Genomic DNA, 18,153 nt, shown 5'->3' with positions numbered 1-18,153 from the left:
TGAACTATTACTTGGCTTCCATCCATTTTGTGAAGCGTTTAGGATTATTGTTATTATTGTTGTTGTTGTTCATATTAATGATAATAAGAATAAAACTGCCATGTTTCGGATAAACACGTGTATTTTAGGTCATATTTTGTTACTTGGAGAGCTTAGTATTTTTTTCTGCTGTACTGTAAATAATCATATTAAACTGTCAATGTTTGGTTGTGGTGAGTAAAATCTTTTTGGGGGAGGAAAAAGAAGCGTTTTTGAGCTCGCATTGAGTATTATTGATGATAAAGCCCATCGAATACATTCAATGTTTTTAAATGACTGAATAACTGAAATACTGCAAGTATAAAACTAAATGTCGCATCGTTAAGGGTTGTTAAGGGTTAACAAGACGTAGAGGAGGGGAAAAGAAATCCACCTTGGTTGTGCCGGGATCGCTATTGCACCAGCTCCCCGATCACACGGGGCCGTCCTTGAACGTCACGTTTATGAAATGGATCTAGTGTGAAATCGCGTCAACTGGTCCACGCGCGACCAGTGAGGCGCACGAACATTATTCCTAATTGGTTCCGTCGAGCGCGTGCTGGTCGATCAGTTTGCGTGCGTGCGTACGTACGTACGTGCGTGCGTGGGAGTGCGTATGTCCGAGCACAAATGCGAGAGCGCGCGCGCATACGTGCATATATGCTGGGCGCTTGAACAGCAGCAGACCCAAAGAGCAAAGCAGGGCAGCACCGAGCCTCAAGAAAGAAAAGCGGAGCAGAGCAGAGCTAAGAGCTTGGCTAGCAACCAAGCGCACGTTTCAGGGCGAGACATGATTGCTTCCAAAGCCGGAATCCTTTTGCTCCCGCTGCTAATATGCCTCCAACATTGCACGAGCGTTCGTGGTAAGTCTTGATTTCCCCGCATGAACGCAGCAAATGTCGCCCACTTTGAACACCTGTCATAGTGCTGCCCTCTGATTGAATGACCCAGCTCGGTTATGATGTCTTGTACCTTGCGTTTATTGTTAGAAATGGGACGATGCATGCATGACCTGTTTTCTTTACACAAACGATATTACGTCGCTGCAAATCTAGATTGACTATTATAGCTTATAATATTGCACTCTGGAATGAATGTCGAAGCGGGCCCTGTTTGGTTTGTCTAATTGTCCTGTTCACATTGTGCACGTAATCTAATCTGATTTTGTGGTCATTTACTACTACTGTGGGATCACGCGTTACTATTGACGCTCCCATTCATATTTAAATGAGTATAAAAATACCTATTTCGAAGTGGGTCACGATGAATTCGAATATGAATTTGTGACAAGTGGCGACAGCCGAGTTTACCTGCTGCAGGTGACTTCAATCAAGGGCTGATCATTGGGCCAGGTCTAATTACGCTAATTGAATGACACTGATTAATTCATTAATTATATTTCATTGATTAGTTCATAGTATTTGTCAGTAAGAAATATTTAGGTGTGTACATATACGTGTGTGTATATATACACACTCACCTAAATATTTCATACGGACAAATACTATGAAAATACTATTTATTTAAATAATATATTATAAATAATATATTATTAAATAAATAATATATATATATATATATATATATATATATATATATATATATATATATATATATATATATATATATACACACTGTGCCAAAATAGCGGCTATTTGTACTAAAAATCATAAATCTGAGCTGTAGTTGTGATATATTTGCCTACCACTCGTATTGAGTGAGCCTGTGGAGTAGTACCACACTGAGTGCCATTGTCCTCAGAATTTTGACAACAAAGCTACTGTTGCAGAGGAGTCCATCTGTAGTTTCTCTTGCTAAATCTCTGGCCTCCTTTTTCAGAGCAACCACCTAACATGAAAGCGCAGATGCGATAGATCTATAGCGTCTCCTTATCATTTAACATTTATTGCAGAGGCAAATGAATAAACTATCAATCCAGCTAATATGCTGTTTGTCCACAGTAGGATAGTGATGAGGGTGTTATTTAGGTTAGATAATGAGTTTTATGTGAAAGTGGATCATTTGGACTTACTGGAGACGGTCTTCAATGTTGTGTTCATAGTTGTGGACATGCTATACACATGAACATTATGCTTTATTATCCCCATTGCTGTCACCTTAAGTCTACTACACACAATTATAAATGTAGTGTAAATCTAATGTGCATTTTTGGTATTCGCATCAGGGCTTGGTGCTTAACACCTGTCAATAATAGAAGTAATAGTATCTTTGTATAACACAAATATTTAAGTTTGGCAGCATTGAACTATTTTCCTTGCTTTCTGATTGGCATTGAAAATCTAGAACCTCGAAAATTTAAAGTTAATTGAAAAGGAAAAAGACATTCTTAGCACCCACCACCAACGGATAATTGCTCTGGATTATCTTTAGAGACGGCCATTAAATTGGCTTTAGCTGATTTTGATCGGAAGCCGAGGAATCTGCTTCAAAATCGATCCAATTATCGGTATCTGTACAGCGGTCTTAAGCAAACAATCAAATGTAACCTCGTCTCAGATTATTCATCCTCGACAAAGACACCTAGAATGAAAATGTTGGACTCAGACCTCTGCTAAACCCTAATCAAGTCACTCAATTTAACATTGTGCTGAAACATGCTGTTAACTTAATCAGTTTGGTCAAGGTAACATTGTTTTCAATCTTTTAACTTAGTTTTTAAATGTATTTTTCACCAATCGTCCACAACATATTCAAGCTTATTTTCTTTGTTGGTAGATAAAATGTGTGCATACCATTGGCACATTATTTCAATTCTGTCCAAGAGTAGAGGAAATCCAGGCTCAATTATCAAGAGCTAGAGAGAGGCACAATTCGGCTCTTTGGTGTTTTTTCTTTCCCTTTCTCTGCAGATTTGAGGTGTTGAAGTTTGTGGTATACAGGATATTAATGAATAAACAATTGTCTTCTAAAAACGTAGATCTAAATTAAGTCTGTGAGCAAGGCGTCTCACAAATCAGACCAGCGTCAATGCTTGCTTGCCCTGATTAAAATGGATGTAGTTTCCCTCCACAGTGAATATGATGGCATGTTAGACCCAGATCTGCAGCTACATGAGCACTGGCGGTGTGGGGGTGCGCTTGGCTCCTGAAGTGGGCGGGGTGGTGGACTGGAAGAGGAGGAGGGGAACGCACTGCAACAGTTTGTGTTACTGGGCAAAAATGCATTAACGTGACCACCAGTGTGACAGTGCTTATGTAATGCCCAGTGACTTACCTTTTTTAGCAGGACACAAGAGCAATGTTTGATATTTTAGATAAGACTTTTTGTCTACCAAACTACCAGTTTTGAGTCTTTCTCTGAATGGTTCCTTTCTTTACTTTATTTAGTTCAGGATAGTCTTACAATAGCACATAAGAACTCTAAACTTTAAATTCTAAACTTACTAGTATACTGAGCAAAGAGACTCAAGACCTCAAGGATAATGAAACATTACTGTATGTGCAGAAATGGGTGTGTACCAATACTAGTAGGTACCTGTATCGGGCTAATACTGTCCTTATTCTAAGATTTTGGGTACTTGTGAAGGATGCCAATACCAGCCACTGATACTTGAGGCAGGAAAACCTCTAAATCCAATTCCTTGCCAGTCATTGTTGATGCACTTAAACACAGTGCAAACTCATCATGCGTGTAAGAAAGGTACTGGAACCGGTACTGAGTCCTCGAGCGAATATTAATCGGTCTGGACAAAAAATGTACTGCTCATCCCTAGTTACAAAATCATATTTCTCTTTTTGCAAAAATTCATGTCATGATTTGTTTCTGTCCGTCAGGAACTAAAACAGAATGCGAGGCCAACCAATTTCAGTGTGAAAATGGTCGTTGTATCCAGTCTGTTTGGAAGTGTGATGGGGACGAGGACTGCAGTGATGGCAGTGATGAACGCTCGTGTGGTAAGAAATGCTTGCTTGAAATATTCTGCCAAATGTATTCTTAGATTCTGCAGATTTCTTTGAGGTGGGGTGGGGGGGGGGCGAATCAAGTGTGGTCAATTATGGACACATTTGTAATCTATGAAGTGGAGAGGAGGAGACTATGTTGGGCAACATATCATTGTGATCTTGTAGACGTCACACATAACTGGTGTATCTCTTATCTCCTGGGATGACCAACCTGCTGATACAGGGGCATCAGAGTAGTGCTAACGGCATACAATATACACACGCCCACAGTACAGATGTACAATAATTTTCTCTTTAAAAACCAATCCCAAATGTCACCTCTCCTTTTTATTTTATCCGGGTCATGTAACACATGGAGTGTAAAATAATAAAGAATAAATATAGTAAGATGCCAAATGAAGAAAAATCCAATTACTTAAAGGTCACACATGAAAATCTGTTGATTTGATTTTAAAATGTTATCCAATTTGAGCCCATCACGAAGCACTTGAGAGGTTACCTATAGCTTATGTACATCTCAATTCATTTTGTCAGTCATGCCATATTTGTTGAGAAATTTTGTATGAAGTGAGAATAAAGTCATGATGTGCATTTTGATTGTTATATTGATTGCTTTCTTCCCATCCCACAACAGTCAAAAAGGTTTGTCCAGAGGCAGACTTTGTATGTCGTAATGGCCAGTGTGTTCCAAAGAGGTGGCAGTGTGATGGGGAGCCAGACTGCGAGGACGGCTCAGACGAAAGTGTCGGAATTTGCCGTAAGTACTGCACAAGCCTTAAATTCTGATTTAAATTGTGACTACTAAAATCTTAAACTGCCTTCGGTGTAATTGCATTATTTTTTTTGATTTGATCAAGATACAGTTCAAATCAATTTAGCATCAAAATCGAGCACCGTTCTGCTTTGATCAACCATCTTAAGCACAAAAACTCAGTTGGCTTAAGTAGTAATGCACTACAACTTAAGTCCTGAAAAAAACAAGTTTATTTGTATATGTAACATTGATATGAGACTTCATGTTCATTCATGAATGAAACTATGTTAATACCACGAATGAGCAAGTTTGAGACTTGGGCTCGGCTGCGTATTTGCCAAGCAAATTAGATAGTGTCTTGTCAGCACTTTCTCACTGGAGTGTTTTGTCTTGTCATGTGTACTTTGTTTATACTTGAACAATATTTCCAGTAGTCTTAACACAAACGTTTTCCTGAAGGTCTTGAACTTTGAGGCTCTGATCATGTGCATCTGATTAAGTTCCAGGTATTCTAGCTGCAGTGTACATGAGCTGAGCTGCACGTACAACTGCGTACGTCACTGTTTGTCCAGCTGTTTTTATTCTTAGTAGTGGAAAACACTGCACTTGCATGGTCATCTCTAGTGACTGTAATGGAAAAAGAATTCGGATGACATGTGGCTGGCATGCTGTGAATGCATAAGTCTGTTTTATTAGCTTGACACAAGCTTTAATACATGTAAGTTGATAATGTCAATGTTTGTTTTTTTAGGTACTACTGTTTGAGAGTTCTGGTAACATGAGCTGCATGAGTATTTGTTCATTGAAGTAGAGCCTAGGCAAGGTCTACATAAAGTATGACCCATAATGCATTAATAGAATTAATAATTATATAATACACCTTTTTTACGTATCACATTAAAAATAAAAGTTCAACTTGCCTGTACAAGGAGCTGGATCATCAATTTTGAGCCTAAAGGTTTTCATAATTTTAGATGAGCCAAACAGATCCATATGCAGAATTGATACAACTAAGGGCAAAAAAAATGTATTTCTGGAAGATCCTTTTAGTCAATTTTACGCATCCTGTGTGTGTGTGTGTGTGTAAATATTAACTATCCACTCAGGGCAGTTGTTGCTAATTTGTTGTATATTGCGCCGTTAAAATTTTCTCTCTCCAGGGTTCTGTATCTGTCGTGGCTTGTGCTGAAACTAGAAAAATATTTGCAGCGCATTTCTTTTGAATGGTTATATTAGGGGGGGGGGACAAAAGCCTTGCAATGCATTGATTCGTGACCTGTTTTTGTTTTTTTGGGGGGGGATCATACAGACATGCGGACTTGCCGTTTGAATGAGTTTAGCTGTGGAGCAGGTTCCACTCAGTGTATCCCCAACTTCTGGAAGTGTGATGGTGAAAAGGACTGTGACAATGGAGAAGATGAAGTGAACTGCGGTAGGTTGAGATTTGCTGTCATGGCTGTCTTGTAAAATTTTGATAATGCATCCAAATGATGTAAATTTCAATCTGTCTGAAAAGGAAATGTAACCTGCGCTCCAAACGAATTCACGTGCGCCAGTGAACGCTGCATCTCCCGAAACTTTGTTTGCAACGGCGAGGACGACTGTGGGGATGGCTCGGATGAGGTGGGGTGCGCGCCTTCTTCCTGTGGCCCAAGTCAATTCCAGTGTGGAAATTCATCATGCATCCCAAATAGTTGGGTATGTGACGAGGATGTCGACTGCCAGGTAAGGAAACGGCAATGAACAAGAATAGCTGTTATCACGAATGTATGTTTAGACTAAATTCAACGCATTCTTGGCTGTGTAGCTCAAATTATCCCAATTTTGCCACGTCCGACCAAGAACAATTAACACCAGATTTGTCATCCAACGCGTACATGCTTCTTCACACGTCTCTTGCGGTCCAACTTTTCTGTTCTTCTGCAGGATCAGTCCGATGAGTCACCGTTACGGTGTGGTCGTCACCCAACCCCACCAGCCAAATGCTCAACGAGTGACATGCAATGCATTTCCGGAGAGTGTATTCACAAAAAGTGGAGGTGTGACGGCGACTCGGACTGCAAAGATGGCAGCGATGAAGCAAACTGTCGTATGTACAAACTTAAACACCGTACATACAGTTTTTTTTAATTGATTTATTTTAAATACTGTAAAAACAGAGTAACATGCATGTGTGACTGCTGGTTTATATTGTGTTTAATCACTTAACAAATTAAGTACCATAAATGCAATTAAAGCAAAGTCATTCTTTTTCACGGATTTTACTTATTCCGGGGTAGACTGCAATGTGTGTTCAAACACACGTGAACTTTTTAGGGTGTCTAATATGACTCTGGTTATGTTGTCTGGTATTAGCAGCTGCACGCACCTGTGGAGCAGATCAGTTCAAATGTGACGACGGGAACTGTATCCTGGGCAACAGACAATGTAACGGAATCCGAGAGTGCGCTGATGGATCAGATGAGGTCAACTGCAAAAACTGTAAGTTTTGGTTCCTTTAATAGTTTTATTCCTTTTGGTTTTTTTTCATTTGCACAATGGCTTTAATGGTCTTTATGTGAACCCTTTGGAATTTCTTAAATTGTTAGATAAATTGGTCATGAAGTGGCTTTCAAACACGTGAATAAACAATTGTTTTCATAATCACAAAAATAACATGCACAATATTTTCAGAATTACAAGAGAAGCAAGTGTAGGCTTATATTTAATAACTAGATGACATTTCGTTCAGTATACGTACATCACATATCATTGGACTTAACACGGATGTTGGAAATAAAAAATATACTAAAATGTGTGCCAAGAGTGGCCCAGTCAAAATACTAGAAAAAAAGTGAAGGAATAGGTATTTCAATTTTCGATGATGCTAGAAAAGTTTTTGTAAATGTACTCCCCCCCCCCCCCCCCCCCCTCCTCACAGCGACGCAATGTCGTGGACCTGAGCGGTTTAAATGTCGTAGTGGGGAATGTATTGAGATGAGCAAAGTATGCAACAAGAACCGAGACTGTCCAGACTGGAGTGACGAACCCATCAAAGAATGTGGTGAGTTATCTTTTAAATGTCCTGTTTTAGTTGCCTAATATTATAAGAGTTCATGATCAAGCCAAAGCTGTCATGCAACAGACCAAATGAAGAAAAACAATCTTGTGCGTCAACATGCTTCAGTTATTTGACTGAGTCGGGCAGAAACTGTATTTGCTGTGTTAAGAGCTGTATTGTGCGTTGTGCTGCAGATGTCAATGAGTGCCTAATGAACAATGGGGGCTGCTCGCATATCTGCAAAGACATGACAATTGGCTTTGAGTGTGACTGCACGCCCGGGCTGCAGCTCATTGATCACAAAACCTGTGGAGGTATGACAGTCCTTTTTAACAATATTGCTTGCAGCAACATGATGCTCCATTCGTTCTGGTAGCATACGTTGCTGTGACTTTGCCGTTGCGTGTTGAAAGATCTCATTCAACCCTTCTTTCTTCAGACGTCAATGAGTGTCTGAACCCAGGCATCTGCAGTCAGATCTGCATTAACCTGAAAGGAGGATACAAATGCGAATGCCACAACGGCTACCAGATGGATCCAACGACAGGAGTCTGTAAAGCTGTAGGTGAGTGAGGCCCGATCAAATCGAATACGCCAGCCTCATCTAGTTAATCACTGGCATTAAAGATTCACAGAAATGTATTGGTCCTTTGCAGATTTTACAACACTAATGTATTTGTAGTGATGACAAATTAATAAATTGAATTGATTAGTTGAATATTGCACTTTACGGCTCTGTATTGGTTAAAGCTTTAAAGACATAATCACCTGTCTGCTGCTACCTGGGAACGACAACGCTATGCGCAGCAGTGAAATGTCCGGCCCAACTATGATAGATCTGCACGGCGTTGAGAATACAAACTTATGTAAGCTTGTGGTGGATGAGAGTAGCGCTTGGTTCTGCCAGCTTCAACTATTCTGATCACAACTGGTCTTCGAAATATTCAAATGGGCAGGACCACATGACTGGTGGTAAGGAATGAGGAAAGCAGTGTAAAGTGAGGCTCCAGCTTCCTCATCAGTGTTTCACAATCAGTCGAATTGGAAGGTTTTGTCACCAACTGGGTGCTCTTCAAATCACAAATGCGCTGGGCCCAATTTTTTAATCCCTCCTTTTGATGAATTAAACATTAAAACATAATAGAGAATGATATCCTTTTGATGAATTAAACATTAAAACATAATAGAGAATATCATAAATATGTTGGACACGTTTTGAAGTGCAAACCTATTCCTGTGTGTCCCCTCCCCCCTCAGGTAAGGAGCCCTGTCTGATTTTCACAAACCGTCGTGACATTCGTCGTCTGGGTCTGGAGAGAAAGGAGTACACTCAGATTGTGGAGCAGCAGAGGAACACGGTGGCTCTGGATGCAGATTATGACCAGCAGATGATATTTTGGGCCGATCTGGGACAGAAAGCCATATTTAGGTATTGTAACGTTCACATTACCATACTTTTGAAAACTGCAATAAATTAATCTTGATGTATGGAATTTAAAACTCAAAACTAGTATTGTGGCGGTATTTTGAATGGCCTCACAGTTTGGTCTGATTTTGATATGTGGGTTTTTTGGGTTTTACTATCCCCCTACTGTTTCAATAGAGAAGTGAAACTGCAAGCTTTGTATTTGTGTGTGTGTGTGACACAACTATTCTTGCATCTGCAGGACTTTTTCTTTTTTTTTTTTTCCATGTAGTTTTATTTCGGACATGGACAAAATGTTTAGCAGTACTTCATGACTCCGAAATATGTCAGTCTGCTGGCGGCTCAGACATTTCTACAGAACTAAGTTATTTCCGCTATCATCTGAACACCTACTTCTGTTTAATTATTTACCTAGACTTGTTGCATGACTAAATTTGTATATGCTGATGGAGTACGACATGTTCAAGTGAGCTGAAATATATTTCAATTTAATCTTACAGCACTGTGCTGGACAAACGAGGCGACGTGAGCACCCACAGCAAAGTGATAGAAAACGTCATCTCTCCCGTTGGCATCGCCGTAGACTGGATATACAAGAACTTGTACTGGTCCGATCTGGGTACCAAAACCATTTCCATTGCGAACTTTAATGGGACCAAGCAGAAAATTCTCTTTAGTAGTGGCTTGAAAGAACCAGCTTCCATTGCTGTGGATCCTCTGTCTGGGTAGGTGTTTGTCAAGGTCTTGAAGATGTCAATACTGTAAAATCTATTTTCTGACTTGGGTTTCTCTTATTTTGGGGACATCTGTCAATTGTAGTTTCCTGTACTGGTCTGACTGGGGTGTGCCAGCCAAGATCGAGAAGTCTGGTATGAATGGAGTCAACAGGCAGATTCTGGTGGCAACAGACATCCAGTGGCCAAATGGAATAACCCTTGGTAAGGGTTATATATCACACTGACGATATGCTGACACAGCTGATTATAAAGATCAAGTCAACAAATATCAATTGTGACTTATTTCAACCACTGTTGGGGGGTGTTAGGGTTGAAATTTGAAATTGTGGCTTGTAGAAGATCTTTATTTTTGTCCTCAGATGTGTTTCAATGTGCAGGGCTAATTCTTCAAGGGCTCTATTTTTTTTTTTTTTTTTTTTTATAAACTCTTGGCTTTGCTTTCACCGATTTGATGTCTTGGAACAACTTTTGTTTTAATGTCCGATTAACCTAATGTACAACAAAACAACCGCAGATTCAAGTGTTCTATGCAAAACGTTGACTTTTGTAGTCATTTTAAAATGTTTTATCATTTATTTTGAGCAACCCTGGGTGTTCACTTTGGGGTGAAAGCGAATTGGAATTAGATGTTCACCGGTAAATCTACATTTTTCCCTTTTTTTTGGGTCACATTTTAGATTTGCCATTTTTGTGTCGTACCCATTTAATCTTCTGTATGTTCTTTATTTAGATCTAATCAAAGGACGGCTGTACTGGGTTGATTCAAAGCTACACATGCTCTGCAGTGTTGACCTGAATGGTGACAACAGGAAGAAAGTGCTACAATCTTCAGACTACCTTGCGCACCCCTTTGCTCTTACTGTTTTTGAGGTACTGCTACCATTTTACCAAAAAGTGGGCCTTTTTTGTCATTGTTGCAAGATCAACACAATCCACAAAGAATCTGCAGGGTTTTTTCCTGATTTATTTTTATCTTAACATTATCAAATGCTTAAGATTTTAAATGGGTGGGCTGTGTCACAAAGGGCAACTGAAGGTTTAAACTGTGCCAAACAAATCATGCGAGTGGCAGGCTGTGGCAACCAGACAGGGAAAACTGAAAGTTACTGCTACTGTACGTTCATGTTTAGAATTAGATTTCAGTTTGTTCTAAAATGTATGATTTACCAATATAGCTATCACTATAGCGTAGTTTTAATATTATGGCTTTTTTTTTTTTTTTTCTTCCATGATCCTTTTTTCCAGGATCGTGTCTTCTGGACAGATGGCGAGAAGAAAGCCATCTACGGAGCTAACAAATTCACAGGAATGGACATTGTGACACTCGCCAACAACCTGCATGATCCACAGGACATCATAGTGTACCATGAGCTCATTCAACTTTCTGGTAAGAATGCAATTAAAACACAATTGAAAAGAAAAATGGGTTCTGTAATGATAAATTGGCACGTTTGTGGGTCAATTTCCATATATTTAAAAAACTCTCTACCTAAAGTTAATGTGGACTAGATTGTGCTTTTAATTCATTGTCCCTGTGACTGACTGGTAACCAATAATGGGTGTTTGTCTTTTGCAAACAGTCAGTCAGGTCAAAGCTCCAGCATCCTTCTAAATCTATCTGGGAAACTGGCAGAATGGATCAATTCAGTGGCAAAACTGCCAGTAAAACTTGGACATGATCTAACAAGAAACCTACACTTGTTTGCAGGAACAAACTGGTGTGCGGAGAAAGGTCCAAATGGGGGCTGCAGCTACATGTGTCTACCTGCACCACAAATCAACAAACACTCTCCCAAATTCACTTGCCTGTGTCCACAAGGGCAGGAATTGGCTGCTGATGGTCTACTCTGCAGACCTGGTGAGTTAAAACACCCATGATGAAAGCATGAGCTATATTTGTGGGTGGAGGTTGAAGGGAGCGCACTTGTGAGCTTGCCTTTAAATAACCTGGTTAAATTCACGTAAAAACTAACGTAATGATTGGCCACCGAATAAAAAAAAAAAAAAAAAATGTTGACTCGTTTAATAGACATGCTCGTGAGACCCTAATTAGCATGTATTTGTCAAAGCTCATCATTAAACTCATGCAAGCGGATATTCTCAGATGTTCTTCCAGGCGCTCCCTCATCTTTCATGGTCTCGCGCACTTAAAAAAAAAAAAAAACATTTTGTCTTGAATTAATGTAAATTGAACACTTATTTGAGAGAGCCATGTTGGCAGTAGAATAGGTTGTGTACTGTAGTCTATTGTTTTTCATGAATGTTATGGAGTATCTTAAAGGTGTTTGAGGTGCTCATTCCAAGGATTTCTTTCTGGGGTGGGGGGTCTCCGTAATCCAGGAGCACTTTTTTTTTTTTTTTTTAAGAGGGGTAGTGAACATTTCATGGTTGCTATGCCAGCAGTATTTTTTTTTTTTTGCTCAATGTGACTGGGGGATGCTCTACTCTACTCCTTCGTTATTTTAAATCTATACAGGAGATAGTGAGAGAGGAACCCGGCAACGGAATTCTTGCATATAAACTCCTAATTAGACTCTGGTGTAGACCAAGCAAGTGGCGTAAACAAAGCAATAGAACATCTCCCTGACAACTCTGTGCCACTGTGTCCGCCAAAAGAAAAATAAATGCCTTGCTAGTCTAAGATGCCTTGAAACTTTAGATTCCAAGTTTGTGTAATTGTTAACACACCCTTCCGTGAATTTGGTGTGCTGAATAAATAGCTTGGGAAAGAATGCCTTTCACAGTCTCTTGAAATTGGATTGGAGCCAAAGCCCTTTACGAAATCTCAAGCAAATGCATTTATGTCCTTTGTTCAGCAATTTCTGCTGCACTAAAAGGAACCGTGGATCATTGTTTTTATTCTATTCTAAGTGAATTTTAGAGTAAGCTTGTGTGACAAAGTTGTTCCCAGACGCAACTGCACTCTTTGGTTCATCTTACCCTCTTGTTTGAGAAAACCTGATCAGTTTTATGCACCAGTCTGAATTAGTTTGGAAAACCTCAAGCTCAAAGTTGAAAGTACGCCCAAACCATGCACTCTGGCTCAAAAGTCAGGAAACGTGGTTGAGGGCTGCAAAATTATCATCCAGCATGTTTTGTTTTGTTGTTTTTTTACATCATCCCGTGCCTGCATGAAAAAGCCCTCAGTGTCAAAGGTTGGTGACCCCCTGGGTGTTAGCCACTTGGCTGCAATACAACCTTCCACCATAAGGTGGCCATGATGCTTAAATCAGTCGTTTTATAAACTTGAGTGAAAGCGGAAGACAGTACTAAGCCAGCTGTTAGAAACAAGAAATGACTTGAATGATGGAATTAAACACCTGAAAGGAAAAACCAGTGGACTGGGAGGGTTGGGCCAAAACAAAGCTCAACTTCCATTGTGGTTAATGCACTTACAGATTAGGTTGGCCCTAGAACAATCAAGAATAGTTTGTATTCACCCATGAGAGGGTGATTGACTGAGATAAGCATAAAATATAAAGAACCAGTGTTTGCCAGTAAATTGTTTGCTATGCAGCACTAAATAGGGGGAAAAACATTTTTTAAAAAAAAAAGTGAGATGGAAAACAAATCGTCTGACCATCTTGAGATGAAGCTGTGAGGGTTACCCTAAACTGGCTCCATTCAGATGCATTAAGAAGGTTCTCAATTATTTATTTTCCTGCAAATGAGGTATCTTCAGTACATCAGAGAAATATGATAGGTGTGATACTGCAAAACATGAAAACTTCTCAGCATTCACAAGCTAATTTTCAGTTTGCCCCCACCCCGTTAAAGTCTGACCCCTTGATTCTTGGTACAGACCTTTTGACCAAAAGTCCAACAGAGGATGGGGAACCTGTCTTGCCGCCCTCCCCAGGTAATACCATCAGTTGTTGCCTTTTGTGCTTCCTGATGCTGGGCTGCTGGCAAGTGGCAACTTACCTCAAGGCTTGCTTTTACGTGCTTTGCCTTTCTCTGGCTGCATAACTCTCCTTCGCAAGTATTTCGTCTTTGTTATAGGGGACAAAAAATCTTGTGGCATGGTTATGTGCACAGTAATATTTGCTGTTCCGCTTCTTGCCTGTCAAACGATTATCTCAAGTTCCAACATTTTGGTAATGCTACTATTTTTTTTTTAACATTGCTTTTACTATTTTAGTCATCAGCCCAGCTGTTCTTTACTCTATTTTGTTCCACCTAATTAGATTCGTATCTTGGAATTTCTTGTGGCTGCAAATTCTATCGACTCTCACTACAGCTTCTGTTTGTTTTTTGTATTTGAGTTTTTTTTTTTTTTTGTGCTTATTTGAAGTTTTTTTTTTTTTTTTACTTCTCTGGTTCTTCTATATCAAACAAATTTGTTTTAGGTTCATTTACCTGACATGTTTCGGTGGAATCTTCCGCCTTCATCAGAGTCCAGTTTTTTTTTTTTTCTTTTCCCTTGAGGGGTGTAATTGCAAATTTGCGAGGTGTGTGGCATTGTCTGGGTGACAGGATGTTTTGAAATACTGTCAACCTGTTGAGACTAAGTCAAATTTGAGAACACAAGATTGCGCATACCTTTAGGACATTTTACTCTGGTTTGAGCTCACCGATTTGGCATTAATATCACTTGTTTGCACAAACCTTTTTTTAATATAAGGTGATATTCATACTTTCTCAAAAGTGCGTGAATTTCGCCTTGTTCAAAAGTTTGTAAACTTCCTAGCAGCCTACGCTCAGGGGTGCATGTTTTGGTCTTGTTGTCAAATGGGTACCAAAGGTGATTTGGCACCCCAAAACCTGCTGACCACCTCCTGGATGACTTTAAAGACAAAATATTCTGAGCGAACAAAGGCAATGACTTGTCTTCTGGCGTTCTAGTGACTATTGAAAAAATAATACCTAACTGCTCACGCTGGGTAAAAAAAGAAAAGATCCAATTAGGGTTATGAATTGGTCCAATTCCAATTAACCCAGCAATTATGGTGCATGTTATAGGATGATTAAAAATATGGATCCCGTAATATACATTGGTTAATATCTGGGAGAAGAGCATTGTACAAGGGGGGCACATAATTAACATAAATGCATCACAAAGCCTAATTCCAGTAGTACTCCTAGGATGTTTAGTTACAACTAACATTCCGACTGGTTTGTTTGGGGTTTTTGCTCCATTTAAGTAGAAAATGGCTACCAATCAAGGTTCGGCTGCGATGTGCATTGGTGTGCCGCTGCTTTTTCATTTCCCCTCCAAACCCTGCTTGAATGCCACAATTGCCTCAACAATGAAGATGTCTGTTTTTACTTTAATCACTTAAACTTTTAGTGTGCTTGATTTGCCCACAAGGTGTGTTTTTGTTTTTCCAGAAGCCAATGTGAGTACGTCGATTCAGGTAAACACCACGGCCAGAGGTTCTGCAGCAGCTTGGGCCATACTACCTGTCTGTAAGTGCACATCTTCACATGTACCTTCTTTGAATTAATATCAACACCTAAAGTAGTATACTTGGCATACAATTCAAGAGGTTGTAGCTTTTTGGGACCAGATGGCACAATTTTAAATCAGTTTGCCCCCAACCAAATTTTTTTTTACTAATAAATGTGTGTCCATGCTCACACACTCAGTGCTGCTTGCCATGGCGGCAACAGGCGGCTATTTGATGTGGAGAAACTGGACGTCGAAGAACCAGAAAAGCATGAACTTTGACAACCCAGTCTACCTGAAGACCACAGAAGAAGACCTCAACATTGACATCACACGGCACGGCGCAAATGTGGGACACACATACCCAGCAGTAAGTCAAAGGCTGATAACCTTCCCCTTGAATTGTCCTGATAATAAAAGCAAGTGACCCTGCAAAGAAGAAATGGGTTAATTGGTCCAGAGTCGCTTAGGGTTCGATTCAACTAGATTAAATAATTTCTTCTCAGCAGGGGATTGCGACTGCTTGTTTATGACCTCCACGCTCATCTGTGACCCTCTGTAATCTTTAATGAATTGTTGGCCATCCGCCCATGTACACAGATTAAGTAGATTAACCTCTGACCACTCAAAGCTCCAAGGCAAGACGGCGCAACATTGGCCGTCATCCTTGCTGCCGCCAAAACAACGCTCTTCGAATTCAACACTCCATAAGTTGTCTATAGGAGCGTTGCAATTGTCTCTGTAAATAGAACTGCACATTCAGGTATGACGGCATGAGATAAATTGGTCATTAATTCTGTTTGTCTATGCTTCTCTTTTCAGATTTCAATAGTGAGCACGGAGGATGATCTATCGTGACCATGTTGGGTCCCCCCCACCCAACCTATCTCCCCTCTTCTGTCTCTCCCCTTTGGTTTTTAAGGGAACTCATGGTGCTGAGCATGTTGTCCCCTTGTTTCCCACGCTGCTGGTTGTCCCGTCAGCACCAGTTTGATTGCTCACAGTACGACATGCCTTCTGAAGTGCATTAAATCATGATCAGTGGTGACAGTAACTGAAAGATGTTATTTATTTTGTAAATAATGCTTTTGATTTTGTTTTTTTCCATTCTCCTGGTTTCCAAGCTTCCCTGCCCTGAAGGCAATATGACAGTCTTTTCCCGCCCTTTTCCGGAAAGAAAGCGAAATCATTAGTCGGTAGAATTTTGCTGAGCTGTTTTTTTGTGCTTGGTGGGGTGGGGGGTCTTGAAATTGCGCAGCAGACCAGTCCTGCGCTCACGAAACAGTCTGCCGGGCAGGTTTCACAACTTGATCAAATCTACATCTTGCCTTTTTTAAACCTACAGGCTCGGTGTGTGTGAAATTGTCTTATGTTAAAATATCAAATCATGTTTGCAATACCTCTTAGTAGTTTGAATCTTTAATTCTATTATTGACAACAGGTTTTCAGCATTCCTAAACATTGTACATATTTACCCATCGTCTCAGGCTGTCAATCAGGATTCTATTCAATGCACTTTGATCAAATGTTTTGTGTAAATAAGATTGTATACACTTGGGATATGGTTGGCCATTGTACCAAGGTTATGATTCAAATGTACTGAACATAGCCGGGGGGAAGGGTGCAACACAATTTGGTAAAACTATTTTGTATGTTTCCTGTGGCTGTTGATCTTTTCTAGCCTTGTACAGTTGTTTAAACATTTGAAAGCGCTGTATCTGTGGGGAAGAATGATTTGAAAACAAATTAAATTAAAACTCTAATCCAGAAATTTGTTCCAGTCTTGGGTGCCAATCATTCCTTGGTGTCACTGTCAACAGCTTACTATTGATGACTGTTTATTTTATGTTATTGACTACACCAGCTCTCAATTGGCAAGGAAATGGGTTAACGCAATGCATGGGTCACCATTTTATTGGGTAAAATTTTAAACACTCCCCCCCCCCCCCCCCCCCCACCCGACCCCATCCGCCCTGGCCCTGCAGGGCACAAAAATATATATTTTTCCCCCCTAAAACGAACGCCAAAAAGAAAAAGCTGATAAACCTTCACTAGCTCTTTCCTAAATGTTTGCGAAAGGTAATTACAGATTTGTTTAAAAGAAAAAATATTTAAAGACTGCGCAACAGAATTTAAAATGACTTTTGTTCCAAAATCAAAGGGGCAGAAGAGATGGTAATCCTTCCCCACCCCCACCCCCCCACTCGGTGTATGCATGAAAATTACTGTCCAGAATTTAGCATTTTTGTTTTGCTATGTTAAAACAAAGTATTTTCACTTTTCTCTTTAGTCTTTTTCAGTGCCCGGAATTTATTTATTCATTAAAGATTGCTGTAAAACGTCTCCATTAAAGTCGTCCTGATTGGTCATGTTATGTCTTGAGAGATGAGGGATTAAGACAGGGGTGGGCAAACTTTTTGACTCGCGGGCCGAACTGGGTTCTAAATTTGGACCGGAGGGCCGGACCAGGAGCAGATGGACGTAGGCGTTGTGTGAAGTCATATAAGCGACCTGTAAAGGTCATTGCATAGAAGATCTTGGCCTTTAGTAGGTAGTAAAGCATGGATATTCCAAACAAGTTTTTTGAAAACAAATGCATTTATTAACAGCATTAAAAAAAAATAATAATTCACTAAAAAACTGCTATCAGTGATTCTCATAAAATACGACACTGTTATTATGAATAACAATCTCCATCACTTCAGTGCCTGCAGGTCAGATTAATGAAAGATGTTTATCTTATGAGATCACATCAAACAGCAAACATTCTGACCAAATATATCATCTTGAAGAATCGGTGAAAGCATACATCCAAATAAAGTAATCAAAACAGCAACACGGTGAGGGGTATCTGAAAATCAGAGCA

General features: G+C 39.9%; 1 protein-coding gene across 4 annotated transcripts; it reads left to right on the top strand.

The window, feature by feature from the left end:
• Positions 1–407: 407 nt before the first annotated feature.
• vldlr (very low density lipoprotein receptor) lies at positions 408–17,062 on the top strand. 4 transcript variants are annotated; one of them, XM_061293229.1, is made up of 20 exons: positions 408–881; positions 3,813–3,932; positions 4,576–4,698; positions 6,005–6,127; positions 6,212–6,420; positions 6,622–6,784; positions 7,054–7,176; positions 7,616–7,738; positions 7,930–8,049; positions 8,175–8,300; positions 8,993–9,164; positions 9,662–9,886; positions 9,981–10,099; positions 10,629–10,768; positions 11,144–11,285; positions 11,607–11,756; positions 13,701–13,757; positions 15,230–15,307; positions 15,488–15,657; positions 16,110–17,062. In XM_061293229.1, the coding sequence occupies exons 1-20, from the start codon at positions 635–637 to the stop codon at positions 16,143–16,145; spliced, it is 2,766 nt and encodes a 921-aa protein (XP_061149213.1). In that variant the 5' UTR covers positions 408–634; the 3' UTR covers positions 16,146–17,062. The 4 variants fall into 4 exon arrangements, with proteins under 4 accessions (XP_061149213.1, XP_061149215.1, XP_061149214.1 ...); XM_061293228.1 differs by having other exon boundaries at positions 409–881; positions 7,051–7,176; XM_061293231.1 differs by lacking the exon at positions 13,701–13,757.
• Positions 17,063–18,153: the final 1,091 nt, after the last annotated feature.

The sequence above is a fragment of the Syngnathus typhle genome, linkage group LG12, assembly GCF_033458585.1.
Source record: "Syngnathus typhle isolate RoL2023-S1 ecotype Sweden linkage group LG12, RoL_Styp_1.0, whole genome shotgun sequence".
NCBI classification, from domain to species: domain Eukaryota; kingdom Metazoa; phylum Chordata; class Actinopteri; order Syngnathiformes; family Syngnathidae; genus Syngnathus; species Syngnathus typhle.
Note: the sequence above shows the minus strand (reverse complement) of the source record. Positions and strands in the feature narration are given on the sequence as shown.